This window comes from Desmodus rotundus, chromosome 10 (genome assembly GCF_022682495.2).
Source record: "Desmodus rotundus isolate HL8 chromosome 10, HLdesRot8A.1, whole genome shotgun sequence".
NCBI classification, from domain to species: domain Eukaryota; kingdom Metazoa; phylum Chordata; class Mammalia; order Chiroptera; family Phyllostomidae; genus Desmodus; species Desmodus rotundus.
The window spans coordinates 102,279,942-102,303,604 of NC_071396.1; the positions used below are offsets into that span (position 1 = coordinate 102,279,942).

General features: G+C 46.3%; 1 protein-coding gene across 10 annotated transcripts in view; it reads left to right on the forward strand.

The window, feature by feature from the left end:
* NEDD4L (NEDD4 like E3 ubiquitin protein ligase) overlaps window positions 1-23,663 on the forward strand; it is a 292,637-nt gene that overhangs the window by 197,716 nt on the left and 71,258 nt on the right. For all 10 annotated transcript variants that reach the window (XM_024580553.3, XM_045187633.2, XM_071219554.1 and 7 more), the window contains one exon: window positions 19,942-19,992. In XM_024580553.3, the coding sequence (XP_024436321.1) occupies window positions 19,942-19,992 (51 nt within the window). The remainder of the gene's footprint in view (window positions 1-19,941; window positions 19,993-23,663) is intronic.

Genomic DNA, 23,663 nt, shown 5'->3' on the forward strand with positions numbered 1-23,663 from the left:
AACATCTGTTGGATGGCTGGATTCTATTCTTTCTTGTTTTTAATTGTACAATTTTTTTGTATGCATCAAACAGAAACGTGAGTAATTTTGAGTAGTTTCCTCCTGTCGTGATACACAATAAAATTTTAAACTGGAGATAAGTTGCAGACAGTTTATGTAACGCTGTGAGGCGAGCTTTAAGGTGATCTAGTAGCAGTTCTGTGGCCAAATTTTGTTCCGTAGGGAAAAAAGGGTGAATGATTTAACTGTTGTATTTTACAGTTTACTGTGTTGTCAACGGAGACCTTTGGTTTGCCGTTTGCAAAATAAAAGAGAAGTTTTGATTAAATATTGACTTCATTTTCAAAACCCTGTATAGATGCTGGCCAAATATATCAGCACTATCGAGAGTTTTGTTTTGTTTTAAATATTGAGGCCCTAGTGAAAAATGTGTTACAAACTTTGAACATTCACTGATAACTTCCTCTGCAGTCTAGATAAATATTACCAGCTTGCTACCAAAAACCTGAAGGGAAGTATGAGATTAACAGGGTGTTCAGCCTGGGCACCAGTATAGATTCAGCTGATCAATGCACCACCCATCCAGAGGGATGATGGTGAGCGTCCAGACAAAAGCGAAGGCCCACACGTAGGTGCCACATCCTGGGCTTAAGTACAGTAATAATGGAAAGTGTTTGCTGTTAATATTTTATCCTGAGAACTTAAGCATTCCCGGTACAGTACCACTAAATTACTCTGCATAGTTATCTAGGTTAGCTGTTAAAAAAATGAGTGAGTGACCTACAGTGACCAGAGCGTGAGATCAGTGGCGCATGTTTTTCCCAGGTCAGCGTGATAAACTGCGAGTGTGTGCACCTGACTGCTTTGTGTATACATTAGCTTAGATTCAACGGTTTTGCTCTGATAGCATCACTCGGTTGCATCTCCAAAGGTGCTGCTGAGCGAGAGGGGGAAGAACGAACCGCTTTCTGTCTCAGGCACTTGCTGGTAACTCTGGGTGCTCCTGGGTACACCCTTGGTGCTGATAAGAATGTCATGTCTGGATAGGAAAAAAGGGTGTGACCCAATGAGCCAAAGCATTGCGTTTACTGAATTCTTGATATTTTGATTGCTAGAATCTGCCTTTAAGGTGCTTTTAACATAAGTTTCTGAGAAGTGCGCTTTGCACACAGCCTGCACAGAGCATGCCTCTGGAGGTGTAGATGAGTCAGCCACCCACACGGTCCTCCAGCGTGCTCCTCCGGCTCCAGCGGCTACTGGTGGTGATGGCAACCGGAGCAGGAGGGAGCGAGACGCCTCCAGTAGTGAGGGGAGGGAGCTTGTCCTTGACACTCCAGCGCTGCCAAGGATGTATTCCATGCTTTTAGCCCAAGGCAAGAGAATGTCTTCTGTGGGTGTTACATATTTTAGGGTAACCAGTTAATAAAATCCCTTAAAACTCTGTGTGCTAAGTAAGTGTGAATATCTATACAGCTCTTCACAAGTTTTCAGATTCCACCTTAAATTTACATAATCGCTCTCATGAACCTGAGGTCTTACCCTGGCTTTGTATACCACTGATGATCATTACTTCCTTTGTAAAGTTAATCGAATCCAGTTTCAGAAACTTCATTGGTTAGCTGTCAGGTTCCCATGCAACAATTAAAAGTGATGTATTTCACGTTCATCCATTTGCACTATTAAAACAAAATCCCTATAACCACCAACTTTCTGGTGATTAGACAGATACTTTGATAAATTAATATTAATAAAACCCACAGATTCACATTAGATTCTGGATGCTGGCAGCCTCTTGCGTGCTTGGCACAAAGCAGGCACTAAATAAATATTTGTTGAATAAATGGAAAGCCAAAGAAATGACTTAGGGACCAACCATTTATCATACGGTTTAGTAATCAGGAAGTTCAGTTGGAATGTACGGTGACCAGATTTCTTTTGCTAATCTTATTAGCACAAAGTATTTCTTGTAAAAATAGATCCATATTCTTTGTTTGGATGGACAATCTAAAATAGATCCAAGCCCATTGTTTGCAGACTTCATCCCTGCCAGATAAAATAGATACACTTCCTGTCATCTGCATGATGCATTGCTGCCGCTGAAATCTCACTCTGGGCAAACCTGCAGCAACAACCAGCGTGAAAGCTCGGAGGTTACTCCAAATGTATACAAACAGCACTGGCCAGAGTCAGAGCTGCCAGAGCACCTAAAAATAGACAGGTAATCCCTTATCCTGTTGCATATGAATACAGTGTTTATATGAAGCAACATTATTAGAAATGACATGTGAGAAAAGAATCCCTGCCATGTCTTCTACAATTTAGAGTGACACAGTATATGAATGTGACTTTGAAGTCCAGGATTAGTGCTGCTGGAATGTGGACCAAAATTGTGGCCAGTTTCTCTCTGGTGAAAAGAGATTATTTATATAGACATATAACATTCTGTCTCATAGCGACTCATCCTCTGCCCATAAAATAGCACCCTGCTTGTCCCCTGGCTGTCCACTGAGAAACCCACTGGTGATGGTCATTCAAAAGAGAGGTATTCTGTTAGGATACCCCACATCTTAGTGGCTTAAGCCCCCAAAGCTTTATTTCTCAAGCTACGTGCCAACACAAGTCAGCAGGCCTTCTGTGGCCACGTGGTCACACAGACCAAGACCGACAGAAGGTTGTACAGGAGCTTTTCACTGCCTCAGCTCGGAGGTGATGTCACTGCCACCTCTCATCACCTCTTCTCAGAATGCATTGGCCAAGACTAGTAATACGGCCATGCCTGATTTCCAGGGGCCTGGAAAGTATAGTCTTCTCTATCTCCAGGAGGAGAGAGAACTGCAAAGTAGTTGGAATTTTTATATTAAAACCAGAGTATGTCATACATCCAGCACTGCAGGTTCAGTTTTAAATGGACACATTTGTTCTGAGCCCTGCCAATAACGGAGTCTGGTTTGTTTTCCCAGTGGCCCTACTCACCGGTACCCAGTGAATGGCTTTGGGCCTGGGGCACACCCGATCTTTGCCTAAGAAAGGCAGCACTAGTTTGTATGTTTGATCTTTTCCAGTAAGCTCATCTGGTATGTCCATTTTTAAAACCGAACCATAGTTGGGTGAAACTAAGTCAGGACCAGATATTCACCACTAATGATTGTTAAGTGAAACGGGAATTTCCAGGGACTCTTTCACCCCATGGATGCAGTGAGCATTTGCCAGCAGCTGATAGCGGCCAAGAGGAAAAGTATTTTCCTTCCCTCTGTCCTTCAAACCACAACACCCTCCCCTTCACATCCCCCCACGCACCCACCTGCACATCTCTGCTTATGCAAGTTACCTTCTCTTACCTGGGACTTAACCACTTTAAGAAGCTAGATTACGTAGGCTGTGCAGTTGTTAGTTATCTGTAACCCTCAAGTGTGAAAAGGAACATGAAAGAACACTGGGGATTCCCAAGTGGCGCTCAATTCTCATCTCTAAAAGAGAGGGAGGACCTGAACTCATGGATACTGATGCCTTCCAGTGCTCACAACAGGGACCAGTGGGACCAATGAACTTGAATTGCAGAAGCACACAGAATATTAAATGGTGTAGTCCCTCTCTGTTCCACGTGGCTGCCAGGACTGAGATGGACTGACCTGTATGACTGTCCCCACCCAAGTTACGGTCTCTCTCTTCTCTCTAATCTACTTTGGTTTTGCTCTGCCTTATAGCTCATATTACTCTGTCTTGTATTTATAGATATTTCCTTATATGTCTCCTTTTACATTATTTTCTCTATGCTCTCACGAGGTTGAGGATTATTTAATACTACATTTCCTCATACTCGTATTGTGTAGTATAATGCTTTATATGTGATTAAATGCTCATCAAGCATTGAGTGAATGAACTTTTTGTACATTACTCTTTACTACAAATAAGTCTGTGGAATGTTGGCTCCCCCATATTAATGGTCTTTGGATGCTTGCATTACATACAATGGACTTAGTAAATACATGCCTGTGAAATAGTAGTTAGTCTGGGAAGTGAGGTCTTTTGATCCATGGAATATTTACCTTAAAAACATGAATTGACACCCATGTAATTTTTACTCTCATTTATACACTTAGCTTATTGGGAGCCACAAATATATTAGTATGGCTTTGGGATGGAGTGTACCTCAAGTAATATTTTTTTTTCTTGAATCATTTTGCTCAGTTTTATTGCATCCAACTGGGTGATGTTCAGGAATTTGAGACCAGTGGTTCAGAGAACCGTGTCAAACAAGGCAAGAAAAATTGTCCTTGACCAGAGCAGCATTGATTGATGCTTGTGTGGTACATGCTGTGCATGGATTTGCTCTTCAGTTTGGGGATGATTGCATCTTTGAATCTTCATTTACCACTGGGTCGTGTTTCCTAACAAGATTACTTTATGAAACTGAGATGAGAAGTGACTTGTTCTGTTCTTGACAAAGTCATTACTAGTATAGTTAATGCACCAGCCTAGCTGGGTTTTTATTTAAAGAACAAATTGCCTTTCAAATAGTAATAAATCCCTCTTTGAAGTAGCAAGAAGATGTCAACTGTTTCTTATGGGGTGAATATAGTATGCTTCGATGTGGTTAAAAAACACAGTAATCTTAATACTCCAGGTTGTGTACAGCAGAGCCCTTGCTTCTTAAGAACATATCAGCCGTGTGCTAAGATCAGGCAGTAATAAACTACTTTTTATTTATGATGTTATTTAAAATTTTAACATAAACTATTGTTCTATTTATTTATTTATTTATATTTTATTGTTGTTCAAGTACAGTTGTCTCCATTTTCCCTCCACCACTCTTCCCCCACCCCCACCCTCAATCCTACCCCCCTTTGGCTTTCTCCATAGGTCCTTTATACATGTTTCTTGACAACCCTTCCCCCTTTTCCTCCCATTATCCTCCTCCCCCTCCCCTCTGGTTACTGTCAGTTTGTTCTTTATTTCAATGTCTGGTTATATTTTGCTTGCTTGTTTGTTTTGTTGATTAGGTCCCACTTATAGGTGAGATCATATGGTATTTGCCTTTCACTGCCTGGCTTATTTCACTTAGCACAATGCTCCAGTTCCATCCATGCTGTTGTGAAGAGTATCAGCTCCTTCTTTCTCTCTGCTGCATAGAATTCCATTGTGTAAATGTACCATAGTGTTTTGATCCACTCATTTTCTGATGGGCACTTAGGTTGCTCCCAGCACTTGACTATTGTAAATTGTGCTACTCTGAACACTGGGGTGCATAGGTTCTTTTGAATTGGTGTTTCAGGATTCTTAGAGTATATAATCCCAGCAGCGGAATTGCTGGGTCAAAAGGCAGTTCCATTTTTAGTTTTCTGAGGAAATTCCATACTGCTTTCCACAGTGGCTGCACCAGTCTGCATTCCCACCAACGGTGTACTGGGGTTCCCTTTTCTCCACAACCTCACCAGCACTTATTGTTTATTGATTTGTTTATGATGGCCATTCTGACCGGTGTAAAGTGGTATCTCATTGTGGTTTTCATTTGCATCTTTCTGATGGCTAGTGATGCTGAGCATCTTTCATATGTCTCTGGGCCCTCTGTATGTCCTCCTTGGAGAAGTGTCTGTTCAGGTCCTTTGCCCATTTTTTAATTGGGTTGTTTGTCTTCCTGGAGTGGAGTTGTGTGAGTTCTTTATATATTTTGCAAAACATCTCATTGTTTTATTTCCTCATATTTCTGGAGGGCAGAATTTCAAAATCACTGACTATAGGACTGAAGTCAGGATGTCAGCAGGGCTGCACCCCCTCCAGAGGCTCTAGGAGAGAATCTGTCCCTTGCGTGTGTCCTGCAGTGTCTGGTGGCTGCTGGCATGCATTAACTTGTGGCCACCTCACTCCAGACTCTGCCTCCACGGTCACATTGCCTCCTCCTCTTCTGTCTGTGTCAAATCTCCCTCTGCATTTCTCTTATAAGGACACTTGTGGTTTTATTTAGGTCCTACTTGGATAATCCAGAAGACTTCTTTCCCTGTAAGGTGACATTTCCAGGTTCCAGGAATCAGGACCTGATATCTTTGTGGGCCGTGATTCAGCATATTGCATCTCATTTTCAACACCCGGGACCCGTTTCAGAGTGAAGCAGAGAGTTCACATTCCCTCCTACAGGGGTCGTTTGACTCTGACATTAAATCGGGGGATTATCTCGAACACGCAGTGTGTCCTGCTGTTGCTAAGCACTGAGAGGGATACAAAGACACAGAAACCTGTGCCTGCCCCGAGGCTGCTTGTGAGTTTGCTTGGAGAGAAGACATGTACATGTAAAACGATTCAGAAGAAAAAGGTTGTGTTAGATCCTGAGAGCCAGAAAGTGGTACCCACTGTGATTGTCCGGGCCCTAAGCCTGTGGACTTGGCTGGCTGGCTGTGCGTGCGAGAACATTCGACCTACCAGAGATTTGGGAGGTGGTCACATTCCACCCACAGCTCCACCATTTCCCATCCCATTGTTTTTCTCTGGCTCTTTTCCCAAGAACTGCTGCCTGCAATGGCTCCTTCCTGTGTGTCTTGCTCTTCCCTCTTCTACTGCGATGGTGTCATTGTCCAGCTGTCTGTGTCTCTTTCTTCAATAAAGTAGCAGTGCAGACTCTCGAAGGGAAACAATTCGAAGATAATGCCTCTGTGCTGACAAATATGGATAAAATTACTTCTGTAAATCAGTGATACAGGATAAGAAATAAAATCAAGGAAACCATAAACTTACAGTAGAACCAATCTATTACAATATCGTGTTATGTCACTTTGGGTGATCTGGATTTATCCTACCGCAGTCTGTCTACGTGAATATCCAGTATCTTAGTGTAAATGATGGAAGCATCCCTTTAAATAGGAAAATACTATTTTTCTGTATGTATTCTATGGGAACCTGAATTTCTGCGAGGTGCAGTGCATGGTATTGATGAGAATCCAGGGCTGCCTGATGTTCAGTTTGTCCCTGGGACTCTGGTTATCCTAACTCAATCTGCAGTGACAGCATAGGCAGGAGAAACACGCCTGAGTCGGAATCCTGGTCTGTAACGACCTGGAGCCTGGCTCTGCTCACTGGGTGACCGGAGCAGGGCCCTTCACTCTCCTAGACCACTCTCCTTGTCTCATCTTCAAAAGAGGGTAACACAGCGCCTGCCTTGGGGTTACTGGGGTGACTGAGAAGGTAATGCACACCGAGTATCCAGAACATTGCCTTGACGTTTGTCTCTTTCTTCTCTTTCCCTTTTTCTTCTTTAAAAAAAAAATGTCTGTGGGCTGGGTGGAGTCTACTGACTGTTTAGCACACGACCCTAAGTGATCAAACACTGCCTGTCTGGTCCCCTTCGACAAGCACACGATGACAAATTCAGCATCTTGGGATACCTATGTTTCACCTTGGATGTAAACCAAGCTTCTAAATCACTTTGCATATGACAACATCTCCAGGTGTTTTCGTCCCCTGGACTCCTTGAATTGTAGCATGTTTCCTCCAGCAAAGCTCAACATGAAATAAATACACGGCGAGGCTGCGGAGTGTAGCGAATAATGATTTGTACCATGACTGAGGATTACATAACCATTGCATTTAATGATGATGGTTTGCTTCTAAATATTATCTCTAATCAAGTCATGTGAACATTGCATATACTTTTGCTTAAACTATAATGTGCGTGTGCACGCACATACATATACACGCACGCAAATACACACATACACCCTGTGATGAGGTTGAAGAAAGCAGGTTGTTGAACAACTTTGATCTGATTGGAATAATAACTGTTCTGGAGTATGTTCTCTATTATTTCAGTTCTTACTTGAGTCTCTAGAGTAAAAACAAGATCCTCCCACACGAAGCTGCTAATTGTCCAGACACTGTGTGATCGTAAATGGTACGTGATGGGCAAAGGTGGCACATCAATGTCTTTGTACAGGTGTAGTCTGCTGTCTTCAGTCCCCTCTGCAAGGAGAGGGGCGTAAATGAAGCGCATCTGAAATGAATAACTGTGATAGAGTCCTTGGCTGCGAGACACCAGTTTTTTGTTTTTGTTTTTTTTTTGAGAGATTGATGCCTAAAAAGAAAAATGAGTCGAAAACATTTTTCTGTACCTTTGTATAAATTGAATGTATTTTGGCTTCCTGCTGAAAATTTAACTCTGAATGCTCTAAAACATTTTCTTTGGGGGGTAGGCTCCATTTAACCACACCTTGGCAGCTTTTACAGGTGTGATTCGGTGATACTTCATGAATACACAGATGCACGCTCTCCTCCTGCACAGTGGCTCCTCTCAGAGGTGGGCTGGGATTAGGGTCATGGAGAGTGTAGGCAGAACTCTGGTGGTACGAGACTCTAAGGGCCTTAGTTAACTCTTTGCAGCTTTCCTCAGGATGGCATCCAAAGAAGGCTCAAATGTGTAATTTATTCTCAAAATGGAGTTAAATGATTCCTTTATGATCTGCCACATGTCTCCCACTAGTTCCTGAAGGAATGGGCAAGAATAGGCCAGTGTCTGGATAAGATTTTTATCCAGCAAAAATAAAAGACATGAGCATTGCTGTCCGTTCAGGCAGCCAAGCCTACGTAAGAGTTCAGGTCTCGACGGTGCTCCTCACCAACTCTGTGAGCCCAGACCAGTTACTGGGCCTGCCTGTGCCTTAGCCTTCTCATCTACAACATGGTTGCCAGGAGGATTAAGGGAGGTGAGTTATGAGAAGCACTTAGAATGTGCTGGGCACAGAGCGAGCGTCCCATCTCTGCTAGCTGCTGCTGCTGTTGATTTGTAGCATCGAGTGAGTTGTGTCATCCAAACCTTTAGGAGGGTTCTACCCCCAGCTTACCTAAAAGTTTTTACTGCGCTTTGTACCCGTGCGAAATGTCTCCCGGTTTCATAGCACCTTCCGTCTACTCCCGCTAATGTATCTGAGGACCCTCTCCAGGTTCCTTCCCTACGGAAGTCAGTGCTTGTCCTCAGAACCACTCCTTGGTGTTGCGATTCTCATCCCCACTTTGCAGAGGAGGAAACTGAGGCTCAGAGACGTTAACTTCATCAGGCCGTCGCCTCAAAGGGTGCAGGGCCCTGAACAGAAGGGACGTCAGACGACAGAGCCGCACTCTGTCCGTGCTGCCTTTCACGGGGTTTGGGCCACAGCGTCATACAAGAGTGAGAAGGAAGGAATTTGGTCTGTAGAAGTCCGGTTTGTAGTTTTTTGTTTGGGGGTTTGTTTTTCTTTTTTGGACACAGTAGTTATAACAGTGCCCGCTCCATTTGGCATAGGTTCGCGCTGTGTGCGGCTCTGTCGACTTGGCTAGGTTTTTCTTTGGGTCTCTAAATTGAAAGTAGGTACTTACTGCTTGACTTAGAGTTAGTACGGAAAATTTTACGGTACTGTATTGTCTAACATCAACACTAAGGGCAAAAGAAGCTCATACTGTAGAAAAGTTTATCTCGTACGGTCTGAGAATTGCACCCACATAAAGAACCTTAGAATTATTGAATCTGAACCCCCGAGTTTTGCAGTGGAGTGAACAAATCACAGAAGGTTGAAGTGATTCTTCTTGGGTTCTGTGGTGAGATAGGGCCCCATGTCACCCCTTTAGTACTCTTCCCTTTGAACTATGGGAGGAAAGCTCAAAGAGAAAATAGATAGGAGAATGACAATTTACAACTCAGTTTAAGTGCTTACCTACATCCATTTGTTGAACTGGCAGTCAGTGAGTTCCTGGGCCATCACTGTAGACTGGCAGCCCCTCGCCCACCCACCCCCGTGTTCCAGTAATGAATACGGTCATTAGAAGGTTCATTTCAGTGAAATTGGATGCTTCGACCAATGCGAAGGTTAGGGAGTCCGTGGGAATGCAGTTCTGTCTTCATGTGCCCTTTGGAGGCACGGATGTGCATCTGCTTCTTGCCCAACATGTTGCTCCGGAGTAGTGATCCCCGTGACTCTCAGGGAAAGTCACAACTTTGTGCTCCCGGGTTTTCCTTGTGCTGCGAGGCATCAGTGAAGACTTGAAGTTTGGCGCCCAGTATGCGAGTTCTGTCTGTGGTGGTTTGATTTTCTTGTAGACTTTTGAGGTGACATCAAAGGGAGTATTGGGGGCATCTTTCTCCCCTGTGATTTTCATCTAAAGTACACTCCCATTCTGTCTCCCATGTTTCCGGGCCTCCCTGGATTTGACGCCATTCCCCATGGGATGGCCCAGGCGGTAGTCCTATCTGTACACCACGCTTCCTTGTTCTGAACATTTTTGGCCCAGAGCTTCAGTTCCTTCCTGATAACCTTGTGGCTTTTGCTATTGATTTTGAACACAACTCAGTCAGGCAAGGAGCTCAGCCCTCCGTCCCAGCTTCCCAGGGAATCCCCAGCAGCCACAGCGCACGCACTCTGTTTTAACCATTAAGTAGGACGCCGCTGGATGCATGTAGCTCGGCTTGCAGACCTCTCCTTTTGGAAAAATATTCTGGGGGGTGGAAGGAAGCCAGCTGGTAGATAAGGACAGGAGAGCTTTCTTCAAATAAGTGCGTAAGCTGCCCCATCCCGATGCACAGAGATTAGCCCCTAAGAAATAACAGTGTTGTTGTAGAAATAGACGTGTGGGAGTTAGACCCTGGTACAAATCCCCGCTTTGCCATTTTCTAGTTATAGAAACTAAGTTACTCTTCCTTCTTCCCTGGTGCTGCAAGCAGGTGGGAGAAGCAGAAAAAGAACACTCTCACACACTCTCGCAGAAGCGCCCAAAGATGACGTGACAGCTTAGAATATGGGCGAGGGAAGTTCAGAGAACTGGACAGTGGTTTTCAACGGGGGGGTGGGGGGGTGGGGGGGGAATTCTGTCCCATCCGCCCCCGCCCCCCAGGCACTGGGAGATATTTGGAGACATTTTTGGTTGTCACAGCTGTGGGACAGGAGTTCCGACTGCATGTCATGAGTAAAAGCCACAGGTACTTCTGAAAACCCTGCAAATAATGGGATAGACAGCCCCTCACAATAAAGAATTTCCAGCTTAAAATGCCTGTGGTGCTGAGGTTGAGAAACCCTGAGTGAGGAGCAGCATTTATTGACTCTAAGTGTCCCATTGGATATCCAATGACTACGCAAGATAAAGTTGTTTTTATCCCCATTTTACAGATGAGAAGATTGACCGTTGGTGGCGATTGAGAAACTTGCCTTTGGTACTCAGCTACTTGCAGATGAGACATGGGATTTTAAACTAGGCATATATGCATCCAAAATCTTCTCCCTTTCTACTGACAGTAGGTAGTGAGCTCCCTACCACGGTGATGTTCAGAACCAGGCAGGGCGAGCCACCCACTTGAGAGGGATGGCTAGAGATACGAGTCTCAGATGTTTCTTGCGCTGAATGACTTTTGAGGTCCCTCCTAAGGCTCACATTCTCTGATTCTATTTTGAAATGGGATTTGTTTTTTTAGCCCCCGTTATAGAGTGGCAGGCAGATAGCCCTTGGCCATGCCCAGAGAAATCCCTGTGCTTTGTCTGTGCACCTGTGAGCCCCATTCCTATTAATATCCCAGCCCTATCAAGCCAGAGGGCTAGGGTTCCAAAGAGGGCAGCCAAAAATGCACCCCCTCCCCCATCTCGTCCACATTCCCGGGCAGTTATTTTTACCCACGTGTGTAAATGGGTCCAGCTGGTTCTCGTTGGGGAGGACAGTAGAGGCACAGATGAGGGGAACTGGGAACGAAATAAGTTACACTTTTTTTTTCCTTCCTCACACTGCTTTATTGCAGAATAGTGAAGGAGGCAGACCAGTCCCACGCCTCCACCCATCGCTAGGCAAAATGGAGCTGAAATGCAAAAACACTTGATGAATGTAAGCTGGGCAAAACCCTGGACCCTAGGCCCCCCTAACCAGTGGCCCCCGATCTGCAGCTCAGACGGCCCCAACCCTGGGGCCAGGAGTGGAATGGGGGTGGCGGGGAGGATCAAGCCTGAGAGTAGTCTACTTTTGAGGACTTCAGGCGTTTAAGAGATTGCAGCATAATATGTTTGCTCATCAGTTTAACAGAGAATCACAGTTCCTCTTTTGTGAACCGGGGAAACTGCCAGGTTCGCTCAGGGGTTGTCAGCCGTGGCAGCAGATAAGAGTGAGCTTTGAAAGCACTCCTGTGTCTGGACCCCTCCCCCAGAACTGAGTCGTCCCAGGTGAGGCCTGGGTATCCGTGGTTTTAGAATTTCCCAAGAGAGCCTCTGGCCAACTCCACACCTCAGTCCTGCTCTTTCTACTCAGGAAGACCTAGGGGCCTGGTGACAGGCTCCATCACAAAGAGACAGGAAGGAGGAGGAGGTGGGCCTTGTTTCTCAGGGTGTCCTCGGTAGATTTAGGGGGAAAAGAAGGCCCACACTCTGGTCATGAATTCGTACCTGCTAGAATCTTAATTTAACATTAAGTCTCTCTTCATCCTTCAAGCTCTTTAAGGTACATGTAATCATTTGCTTAATTGTTCACAACGCTTTTGAAGTCTTCCATGCCAGACTATTTTTCTCACCACCATTGTTTGTAGAGAGGAAGAGTTTTTCATTGCCGCCTGCCTAGAGGAGGAAGCTCTAAATCAGGGGTGCAAACTCATTTTCACCGGGGGCCACGTCAGCCTCGAGGTTGCCTTCAAAGGGCTAAATGTAACTTCAACTCCTTCACAGTTAAGGAGTAGTTCCATTTATACAGTCCTAAAATTATTTCAGCCCTTTGAAAGCAACCACGAGGCTGATGTGGCCCCCAGTGAACGTGAGTTTGACACCCCTGCTCTAAATAAAAAATGAGTTATGCGGGAAACTTTAAAGTAACAACCTAGTTAATGGCCTGATTTTATGATCGATTGTATGCTTTGCACTGTAGTCTCCAAATGTTTTTGCCTACTGAACTTCATCAAGAGTTTTGAAGAACTCTTTCACACACATTTTTTGAGGTGACCTCTACAACTGATCAGTAAGCCAGTAAGTTACTGATTCAGAAGTTGCAAAATATGTAACTTCTGGTGTGTTATGCATTAGAAGTGTGCTTTAAGTATATTTCATACTGTAGCCCATACTTTGGATTTTTTCATCGTGGGATTGTTGATATGGCTCAATTTATGGATGATGTCATCCATAAAATAGGGTCAGCAAAACCAGTTCATATTGTTAAAAATAGCTGTTCCAGGCTTATTTGCTGTCACTAAAAAAAAAACAAAACAAAAAACCTGACTTCATTTTTTAAATCAAAGAAACATGAAAATCAGTCAGATGGGTGTTAAGTACACCAGGCATCGTCATTCCAGGAGCCTATTGCAGGTGAGGTAAGATAGTATCTTCCTCCTGACCTCTTGCTCTCTTTGCTCCCTCAGGAGCTGGGCATCTTCAAACTTGCTTCCTTTTTTGCTCCAGAGATTTTTATACCCAGCTAACCGCACGTGGTAAACGTCGGGAAAAGAGAGCAGGAAAAGGAGGTCATGATTTGGGAAGGGAGAGGCAGCAGGAGACAGACACTGTTCTCAAGCAGAGCAGGTGTAGGGAACGTGGAAGGATCTAGAAAAGGAATTCTTTTCTCTCCCAGCGCCCCTGGAAAGTCTTTGTATGTCCACAGGCATGTGCGCCCTTTGCTTGGAAGAGCTCTGCTTTAAAAGTCATCGGAGGGGGAGGCAGTTAGTATGAGAATAAAAATTATTCAGCTCCTCTTCTCTTCTCCAACTTTGCTCGTTTCATTTTTGTATTAAAATGGAGACGAGGAAGCAGAAGGGCACACAGAAGAGTGTGCACCAGTGATGCCAAGATCATGTGCCCTGCATGTCTACAGACTTTAAGGCCCACATCTGGCAGGTGTCGCCCTGCAGCAGAGCAAAGCCGGGGCTTTCCGAGAGAGGGAGGGAGGGCAGCCTGTTACTGTCTTTCCTTAAGCCCCCCGGGTACAAGTTACGGGCTCTGTCTGGGTCCTGGGGCTGAGAACATGGGCTGTGGAGCCAGACCACCTGGGTTCATGTTCCGGTTGCTACATACTAGCTCAGCGACTCTGGGCAGGTCTTTTTTTTTTTTTTACCTACTAATGGCTGTTTCTGACTAATGACAGGTGAACTATCCATCAGCTTATTATTCTTTGCAGTCTTGGACTTCTCACCAGAGTATAGCTAGAGCTTTCCCCCCAGCACACTTTGATGGAGTCCCCTGGCCAGAGGTGTGATTTCAGCTGGAGGATGGCCGTTGAGAAAGAGAGACCAGTCAGGACCTACCTGGGATGCCAGGGCTCATATCGAGGTTGTGTTCATGGAAGCTTTGTGAAAAGTCGGTCAGTGTCCCTGTGTAAACCTATGTAACTCCAGGTCAGAGTCGTCACGCATTCAAGTCCCAAGAGTAGCACCGTATTGCATTGACATCACACATGGTATTATATTCACGCATCCAAACTGTGGCCCTGGCAGGCAAGCAGATGGGCTCTAGCTTCACATCGCCTGAGATGTATGAGGACGAACTCTTAGCAGTAACTGTGTTAACGAAATCAAGCCATGCAAATGACATTGAACCCACGGTGCACTTAGATTCACTTTCCCCATTACCCAAACCACACCTGGGCGCACCGTGTTGGTTACTAAAATCACCATCGTGAGTTACTTCAGGGTAGTGAGGTCTCTTCTTTGGCAGCTAAGTTCAGAGAGAAAGTCCAGAATCCAGAAGTATCTTTACTTTCTTTTTTTCATTTATACATTTAATTTGTTATTTTAAAATTGCTTGCAGAAAATTTAATTTTAAAACTTCCCTGGAGGAGAAATGAGACACTTATCCTGAGAAAACTATCTTGAAACCTTGAGAAATTAAAAGTTGTACGATAAAATCAGAAGCACAGAAATAAACAATGTCATGCCGTTAAATGAACTCAGTGACACACTTTCCTTTTAAATGAACTTTGAAATTCAGTCTGTGCTCAGCTTCTCTGTAACAAGTGGGATGTATGCGAATCTACCTTATTTTTAGCAGATTGTATAACATTGTAGTTTATTCAGCAAATAAATGGAGCGTTCCTCTCACGAGGAATGACGGTCGTGCTCAGGTGTGTCTGCATTTGCACGGCTTACGGAGACAAGTCAGCCTCATCAGAACCTGTCGATGTCATGTACACACAGGAGCATCCGTGCAGCTGGGCGCCTTCACAGCTGGACAGCTTCGCAGCAGGACACGCAAGACTGCAGTGCCGCCAGCCTGGGCCCCAGACTCCGTGAGGTGGCCAGCTGTGGCCTTCTTTCCTCCCAGAGTCACACCCTGTGGGTCACAGTCAGTCCTCCGAGGTCTGTGTCCCTGGGCACGTCTGGGCTCAACGGGAAGACTTGTCTTAACAGGAGAATGCAGGAGGTGAATGTGGTGGTGACACACCGTGGGGCTGGTGGCTGTCTCTGCCCCAGGCAGCCAGCCCCTCTGCCTCGGGTTGGACAGCCACGCCCTGACTGTTCCTTTCCCTTTCTGTGGCCTCTTCCACTGTCTCCTTTGTCTGCTTTATGTCACTCTCAAGTGAGTGACATCGATGTCCTTGATGCTGCTCTGTTGATCCCGGCTCCAAGTACTCCAGATGGGCCCTGTGTTCAGGACCCGGAAAACGTAAGATTACTGAGTCCCTCATTGCACAGAGAACAAACTCGCATCCAGGAGCAGAGCACTCCTGAATGGACACTGTGCCTTCCATTTCCCCGCCTGGTCCAGACCCTCAGGGAGCCTCATCCGAACACCTTACCACCCTCCCTGGGCACTCTCTCTCCTCCGGAGTCTCCCCTCCAATAAACTCTCCCTCCAGCTGTGAGGGTCCCTTTCAAAAGTACGTTTGCCAGTGCATTGCCCCTGAACATCCTCCTATATCTCCTCCTCCCTAGGATGCCGCCCTCCCACCTCAGTGAGCCACGCAGGGCCCTGCAGCCCGCCTCAGCTTCTCCTCCCACCCCCTTCCTTCCCCACTCTGGCTGGGCTCTGGCCAGACAGACCTTCCACCTGGTCTCCACCTTCAGGGCCTCACAGCTTTGGCTCCATCTTCCTGCATGCCATTCCCTTTCCGCCCCCATCCATCCTCCAGGCAAACTCCTACTTCATGACCCTGCTTGAAGGTCACCCTTCATGAAGTCGTCCCCATCCGTGGCTCTTGGCAGAGTGAGTCACTTGGTCACTTCCTCCGTGGTGTTCCTGCAGCATTCTGTACACGCCTCTGCTGTGGGGCAGCTCGTGTGTGGTAGGATGACTGTCTCCCCAGAGCTGCCAGGGTGCTGGCCACCTGCGGCTGCTGAGCACTTGAAACGTGGGCAGTCCTCATGGAGGTGTGCTGTTCGACACCAGCGAGGAATCCAGCTCGGATTTCAAAGGCTTGACGTAAAAAGAATGGAAAACGTTTTAATCATAATCTTTATGTTGATTACATGTTGAAATGATGATATTTGGGATATATTGGGTCAACTAGAATATTGTTACAATTAATTTCACCTGTTTCATTTTTACTTTTTAAATGTGACCTAGTAGTCTTCACACTCTGTATGTGGCTCGCAGTTTACCCCTGCTACACAGGACTGGTTAGCTTCTCTCCCTAGGCGTTAGGGCACCTGGTTGCAGCACCTCTAGGGCCTGACACCGTGAAGCACAGTCGCTCTATGGGCGGCCCATTATCTAGGTAATTCCAAGAGCATGCTTCCAATCCCCCCAAAACAGAGCCCGTTTCCCTGGGCTAGTCAGTTCTGGGGGCCACGGGTGGGGCCACACACTTGGGGAGGAAGCAGCACACGGGGCCACGTTCAGTGGTTTAGTGATGAGCCCAGGTTATTTTTCTGGCTTAGTGTCAGAGGTTGTGATGTGTCCCTCGATTTGTAAGGTACAAACACTAAATCGTACTATTTAAGAGCTTTACTCTTCAATTCTTTCTCTGTAGCTTATGTCCTGGTTCCTCCAGGCCTGAGAAATACAATTCTAAATATAACTTTCTTGGAAGTCACTCCACAGTGATTTCTAGGATAAAACCCCAGGCAATTGGTAGCACTGGCTGGTTCCCCTTTGTTGGGGTTGAGTTGCTTTTAATCTTTTGGTGGTATCACCCACAAAAAGTAATTTTAGAATACAACTTAGTACACACAGTCGTAACTGAAATAAGTTTCTCAAAACAGCACTTGCTCACCATCTCATGTGAGACACTAATATTTTCTATTCTGTTATATTGATTTTTCTAAATGCTTCTTGTGCCCTGGCTGCTGTGGAACATCGTCCCGTAGACCAAAAGGTCACGGGTTCGATTCATGGTCAGGGCACATACCCAGGTTACGGGTTCTATCCCCGTTCAGGGTGCGTATGAGAAGGTAGCCAGTTGATGTCTGTCTTCCCCCACCCCCACCCCACATTGGAAAAATGTCCTTGGATGAGAACCTTTTTCTTTCAGTGCTTCTTGTGAACTACTAGTGAGGTTGCCACTCGTAGTTTAAACACCATCTTAATATAAAGCTCTCCAGGATTAGGTGTGGGTGATTGTACCTGGCAAGAAGTGCCACTTCTGTTTGATAACCTTTCCTAATGAGCCTTTCTGGTGCCTGCTTTCCCCCGAGCACCCCTCCCTGCCTCCAGTGCTTCCCCCATGTGGTCCCTGTGCTGTCTTTCAGTGTCCATGGGACGGGCCATCCTCGCCTTGCCCGCCCATGACCTCTGTGGTCATCAGTGTGTAGTGAGATTGAGTATATCCTTCAAGGGCATTCTGACCTGAAAACCAAGTCTTTGTTGTTTTATAATGTGTTCTTTGCAAAACCGAGTCTCATTCACTTTGTGAGGACAGCTAAGCGTGGTGTCCACTCAGAGCTGGCAGCTCGGCCCAACGTGCACATGGGAAGCCTTGGGAAGTATCCCAGGGCCACACTAGGGTTCACTGGCACTGTCGGAACAGTCCCCGGCATTGGGGTCCCATGGCACTCACCCATGGAGCAGCATCCCTCCACAACCTTCTTATTTGAAAGGGAAGAGGTATTTTAAAAGCTGGGAGGGGCAGTCCGCAATATAATCGTCATTGAGAGAGCAAGCTCTAAAGGAGACAATGTTTGGTATATTAATTTCACTTTTACTGTAATGGAACATAGATTTATTTTACCTTCTATGACACACTTCAGGGGCTCTCTTTTGCATTGTCGTGACATTGGAAAAATATTTGACGGCTTGTCAGAAGGGAACATTTATAATTGGTACTAACCTGTACATTTTCAGCCTCTAGAATAGCATGACAGGTAATTGAGGTGGAAATTGAGAGTATTTACCACTCAAAAATAAGCACAAGAAATGCGAGTATTCACAGCACATGTTGAAACCAACTGGGATTTTGTAATCTCTTATAGTTAACATGAAGCTTGGTGGAAATAACTTTGCAATGGAAATTATTAAAAACTGACTTGAGTAAGTAGTTTCGTTACATTGGTGTGAGATGTCATTCTGTGGCATGATGACCTAAGAATACTGTCATGGCCTCAGATGTCTCTCCAGGGGCCACAGGTGGGGACCCTAACTCACCAGTGCACTGTCCCTGGGTCACCATCAGACCCAGGTGTCCTTGAGACACGCCTGCTTCTCAGCTTGGCATAAAGCTCTTGAGTAGCCTCCCCGACCCCCTACTAGACTCTTCTGTGGCGTTGCAGACGTGTTTTAGAGCTGGTGCAGCGTCGTTAACCTAAATATTTTTCATGACCTACACTGCCTTCAGTTTCAGCAACAGTGGGGTGTTTTGAAACCTAGGTCTCACCACCGTGTTCCCCTGCCACACTACGCTTCCTTCGGGCAGTTCCTTTAGACCGGGTGCTATTCTAGACTGCATACCTATATTACTTTAAAAATCATTGTTTCAGTTGTCCTTGATGTAAACCAGAAATAAGAGCCTTGTGTTTACGTTAATGGTGAGATTGCTCCATCTTCAGCTGCTTTAGAGAGGATTACTTCAATGTAACGAGAGGGTTTGTACAGGTACCAGTGACGCTGCCTCAGTCAGTGCCTCCACCTGTTCCACTGGCGGAAAGAAGCAGAGTCCGAACAGTGCTAACAATGACCCTGCTAGTGGGCATTTTCCCAGAACTCCCCCTGCTTAAGTCTCATCCACGACCATGTAGAGCCACCATCCCAATCGGGAGCCCAGACCTGGTGCACAGTGTCGGTGTCCTGCCCAATACTGAGACAAGAACAGCAGGTTACTTCATGAGGAGCCCAGACTCTGGAACCCAGAGAGAAACTGGGGCAGGTCACACCCCTCCCCGGGCACTGGGCTCCCCACCTGGACAGCAGTCCTAATAATAATGCCTGCGTGCTCCGGTTGCTGTGGAGACCAGGTGTGGCCTTGCACCTGCTTCGCCGCTGCAGCCCGTGGTGGCAGGTGCCTGTCTTCTGGTGTCTGAGCGAAGCTGAATTCGTGTGATCAGTTTAGATCTCTGACATCTCCCCAGAAAAAACACGTGGGCATGTACACGTGTGAATTTTTGTTACAGTCCCCTGAGGTTAACAGTGGATGAGTAGCCTTTTAATGCTGTCACATGATGGACGGAGCTTCCAGAAGGATGGTCGGTCGTCTTCTGATGGCTGCACCCAGTGTTTGTTATCAATAAAATATTCCCAACCTGCCTTTACTTTCTTCTCTGTAGATTGGTTCGGCTGTGCCCCCAAACCTTCTGTCACCCCCAGTGTCCCTTCCTTGACAATCATGTGCTCTCCAGGTCCAAACATGACCTGTTGCCATTCTCTTGGGTAGTGAACGCCCAACAAAGTCTTGGGCAGCTAAAGGTCAGGTGTGTGAGGCCTGGGGTTCACTTGTCTCCAAGGTGACAGCTGTGTGCGCCTCATCTGGGCCGTCTGCCTTGACCTGTCCCCATGGCATTACAGTGTCAGGCCCTGGACCTTTGTCTCTATTTGTAAAGAAACGTTTTTAAGAATGCCAACACTCCGTGAAATCGATGGGAACATTAAGTCTTTGCTTTCTTCTCAACAGACACGAGACGACTTCCTGGGACAGGTGGACGTGCCCCTTAATCATCTCCCGGTAAGGACGGTCACCTGCTTTCTATCACCTACTGTGAGCAGTGAGCTCTGATTGTTTGCAGCCGGGTGTGTTTCAGAGTCATGCTTCCTCAACACAATGGTGAAGGCTGAAATACAGAGCACATTCTCTGGCCCCAGTTCTTTCTAGAAAGTGCTCCTGTGAAGGGGATAAGAATCGAGTGTCACCAGCACCTTGCTCTTCTGCTCTTCCAGCCTTCCTTTGTCAAATCACGCACAATAGCCGCCTCCCGGAGTCAAACCCCTCCTTGCCCCTGGGCTGTCTTGGCTTTCAAGCTCATCCTTTGGGTCAAGCAAACACGTGTTCCCTTTGTCTAGAACTTCACGTGCTGTTTTACTGGAGGACCACATCTGTACTCGCTAGCACTACCCCGATTTTGCTGCATGGCTTTCTCGGTCAGCACTGATGGGAGACGCTGCTGGTTCTGAATCAACTTGTCAGCTTTAGAAATGGTAGTTAGCACGTGCGGTGTCGCTGCCATTTCTCCCTGCTCAGGTGAGCAGCGCAACCTCTGGAGCTGTTGACGAATAGCCGAGGCTTGAGGTGCTCCTGAGGCGATGTGGATAAACCGTGGGGGCGAGGCCTGGAGGCTGGGCGAGGGGTTCATCACCTCGTAGTCCAGCTAAGGTTTTCCACCTTGCTCCACCCCTCCTGCAGCCCTTGGTTCCCTGGGCAACCCAAAGTGATTGAAATAGCAGCCAAGAGAGGATGTCAAATGTTTCTGCCTTTTTGTTATTTTTTTTTTGTTAGTGCTTTGTGTGAGCAAACCCCTTAAATAGTCTGTAAACTAAGGTGACTTAAACTTAGTGGAAGCCGACCGCTGCATTGAAATGGTGGCTATTACCATATACAAAATACCAAGAAGGACACTCTGTAGCTTACCCAGGAGGCTTTGCAGATATGTTGTGAAGGAATGTGAGAGCAAGCAATTTTCTCTTATTTACTCAGGAGAGCTGTTAAGGGAGAAAGGTTTCAAGTGCATTCCCTTCCAAAAGATTAGACGCAACAGTGACACCACTAAAGTGTATTTGTTTCTATATAAAAACCCAAAGCTCCAAGGTGGGTGCAGAGGGTGCCTGTGCGCGCGAGAGACCGACTCCATAAGCCAGCAAACCTGAGTATCCCTTTCAAGTCACATGGAGAGGACATGGAGATGTCAACATCTGTGAGGAAAAACTCTCACGTGTTTCCACATCAGTAGGTCTTCTGTTCGCGCTCGTCAGGTTGAAGCGGGAATGTCCTCAGGTTTTCAGACTATAGGGGTTGGTTGGCCAGTTCTTTTTCATGGGTGTCCCCAGCCACCCTTTTTCTTAACGTAAAAATCACCTCTCAGTCAAGGCAAATTATGTACTCATATTGTCTAAGAAGTGGAAGTGAAATTTCTAAACACCTTGCCCTAACAGCGCCTTGTTTGAGTGATTGAGAGCAGATTGGTTTCGAAAGGTTGGGTAGGACCCCCCGGAGAGGAGAAGACTGTTCCTCTCCAGAGACCAAGTCAATAGAGGGAATAGCTGGGCTTTGGATTTGGTGGAGGCTAGAGCAAGCCTTCAGAGAAGATGCCAAGGCTCAGGGCTAGCATAGAACGCAGCCAGTTAAAGAGAGCAGAAGGGCAAATGCTGCAGAGGACTTTTCCACGGGCTCTAAGCCAGCTGAGGAATGGAGCCTCCCAATTTTGCATCTGCCGAGAGATGAGCTTTGGAGTGCCATGATCTCCACGCTTAAAATGGACCGGCTTGATGGAGCCACCTGCAGGCTGGGAGATGGACCCCAAGGGAAGCAAAAGGAGAGGGGTGAAGGTGCATTCTTACCCTGCAAGTGGGGGCGGAACCCCGTTCGCATATTCTGAATGGACATGGCCTTGGAGCTGCACTAGTGTGTGTGCACGCTCACATTTGTGGGACACTCATGGGAAAATTGCACGCTGTCCTTAGGGTTTTTGTGATAACGTAAGCATGGGTGTGAAAAATGAGTAGTTAGCATTTGAATATGTCTTGTGGAGTGCACAATGGGTGGTCTTCTATTGATAGCTGCGTGACCCTTGTCAAGGCAGATCACATATGGCCTATGGATTTAATATTTGTCAAAGCCATCCAATTTTAGACAAAAGAAACTAGGTAAGCTCTCTCAGTAGTAATGAGAGAAGGCGATGGAGAGTGGTAATGTGGCATTGCCCCGGCCTCTCTCAAGGTTTAAGGAATCTTAAACGTTGGTGTTTCATCGTGGGTGTTTGATCATTTGTTGACTTCATGCAGCCTCATCAGCGAATAGAGAATCTATTCCTTCGGCAGATATTTGCTGATAGGCATGGTTCTCATCTGAGGAAGGTCAGAGAAGCAAGTCCCTCCCTCAGGGGTAGCTTGGCATTGCTGCCAAGGGTGGCACCACATGTGGTAGCTGAGCATTTGAGATGCGACTGATGTGGTGGAGGGACTGGATTTATCCTTTTATTTCACTTAAATTTATTAAAATCTAAATTTTAAAAGCCACCTATGGCAGTCAGCTGCCATAGTGGATGGCACAGGTTAGGATCAGAGCAGAGTGGCTTGGGTCAGAAAGGAATGGTTCTGGCTGTTACAGGGAACCAAATGTTTGCTCAAGTCCCGGTCAGTGTGTAACCTGGAAATAACGGGAGTCCAAGTACGAATCCGCCTATAGTGGCCAGGCATGGGCGGGGGGTGGTTCCCAAACCCACCAGTTTTACTTGGTGCCTTTTCATTGAGCTTTTCCCCTGCCTGAGGCTGTTCTCTCCAGCTCTGTGTATCTAATATACTGAGAATATTTAACTGAGTTAATAGGAAAAGGCCCTGAAGCTTTGAATTACAGAAATTAAGAGAAAGAATGGTAATTTTTTGCTCTTTTTAAAATTGGCATCAGCAAAATTGTTAATTATCTATGCTTCCATGTTGACATACATATGAACTTATTTATTATAAGGCACTTTAAACCGGGAATGAGGCTTTCTCTTGTCGTCCCAAGATACCATGAACCTTCTTTATTCTTAAAAAAAAAAATTAACTGCCTTGATTCGGTCTTAGAAGCTGGCAACATGGGAATGAAGACGTTTCCTAAATCAGGAGCTTGATGGAAAAGACACAAGGCAGCAGGACTGAACTGAGTCTAATCTCTCGTGATTGTTAGCAAGTTATTTTTAATAATTTAAATACTCTGTTTTGTGTTTTCAAGTGTGTGGTTTTGAAAAAGGAATGTTTTAACCTTAGTGATGATGGTTGCTGCGGAGCCTCCTTCTGTTGCTGGAACCCTGCAGGGACGTTGGTGCCGTTGCCAGTGGCCATTGGTGTTTGCGGTGGAAAACCTGGCTTTTAAATTCTTCAACTATAAAGTCCCTGACCCCATGCAGCTTACCAGGAAGACGAGAGGGTCAGAGCAGCCCTAACCTCCCCAGGGGCTGCTTTAAGAGCAGACCCTTCACGGATGTACGCTGCAAAGTTACAGGCACCCTGGCATCTTGGGCCTTGGGCACAAGGGCCCTCCTCGGCTCACTGACCAATGTGGGGTCCCTGGATTAATTCCCTGCCCTGATGGGCCCGGTGGGCCGTTGTGAGAGCCCGGGCGGGAGCTCTGCCAGGGAGACGAAGAGTCGGGCAGGAAGGATGGTGTAAAGCTGGGGTGCGCTCTGCGCTGTACGTTAGAGT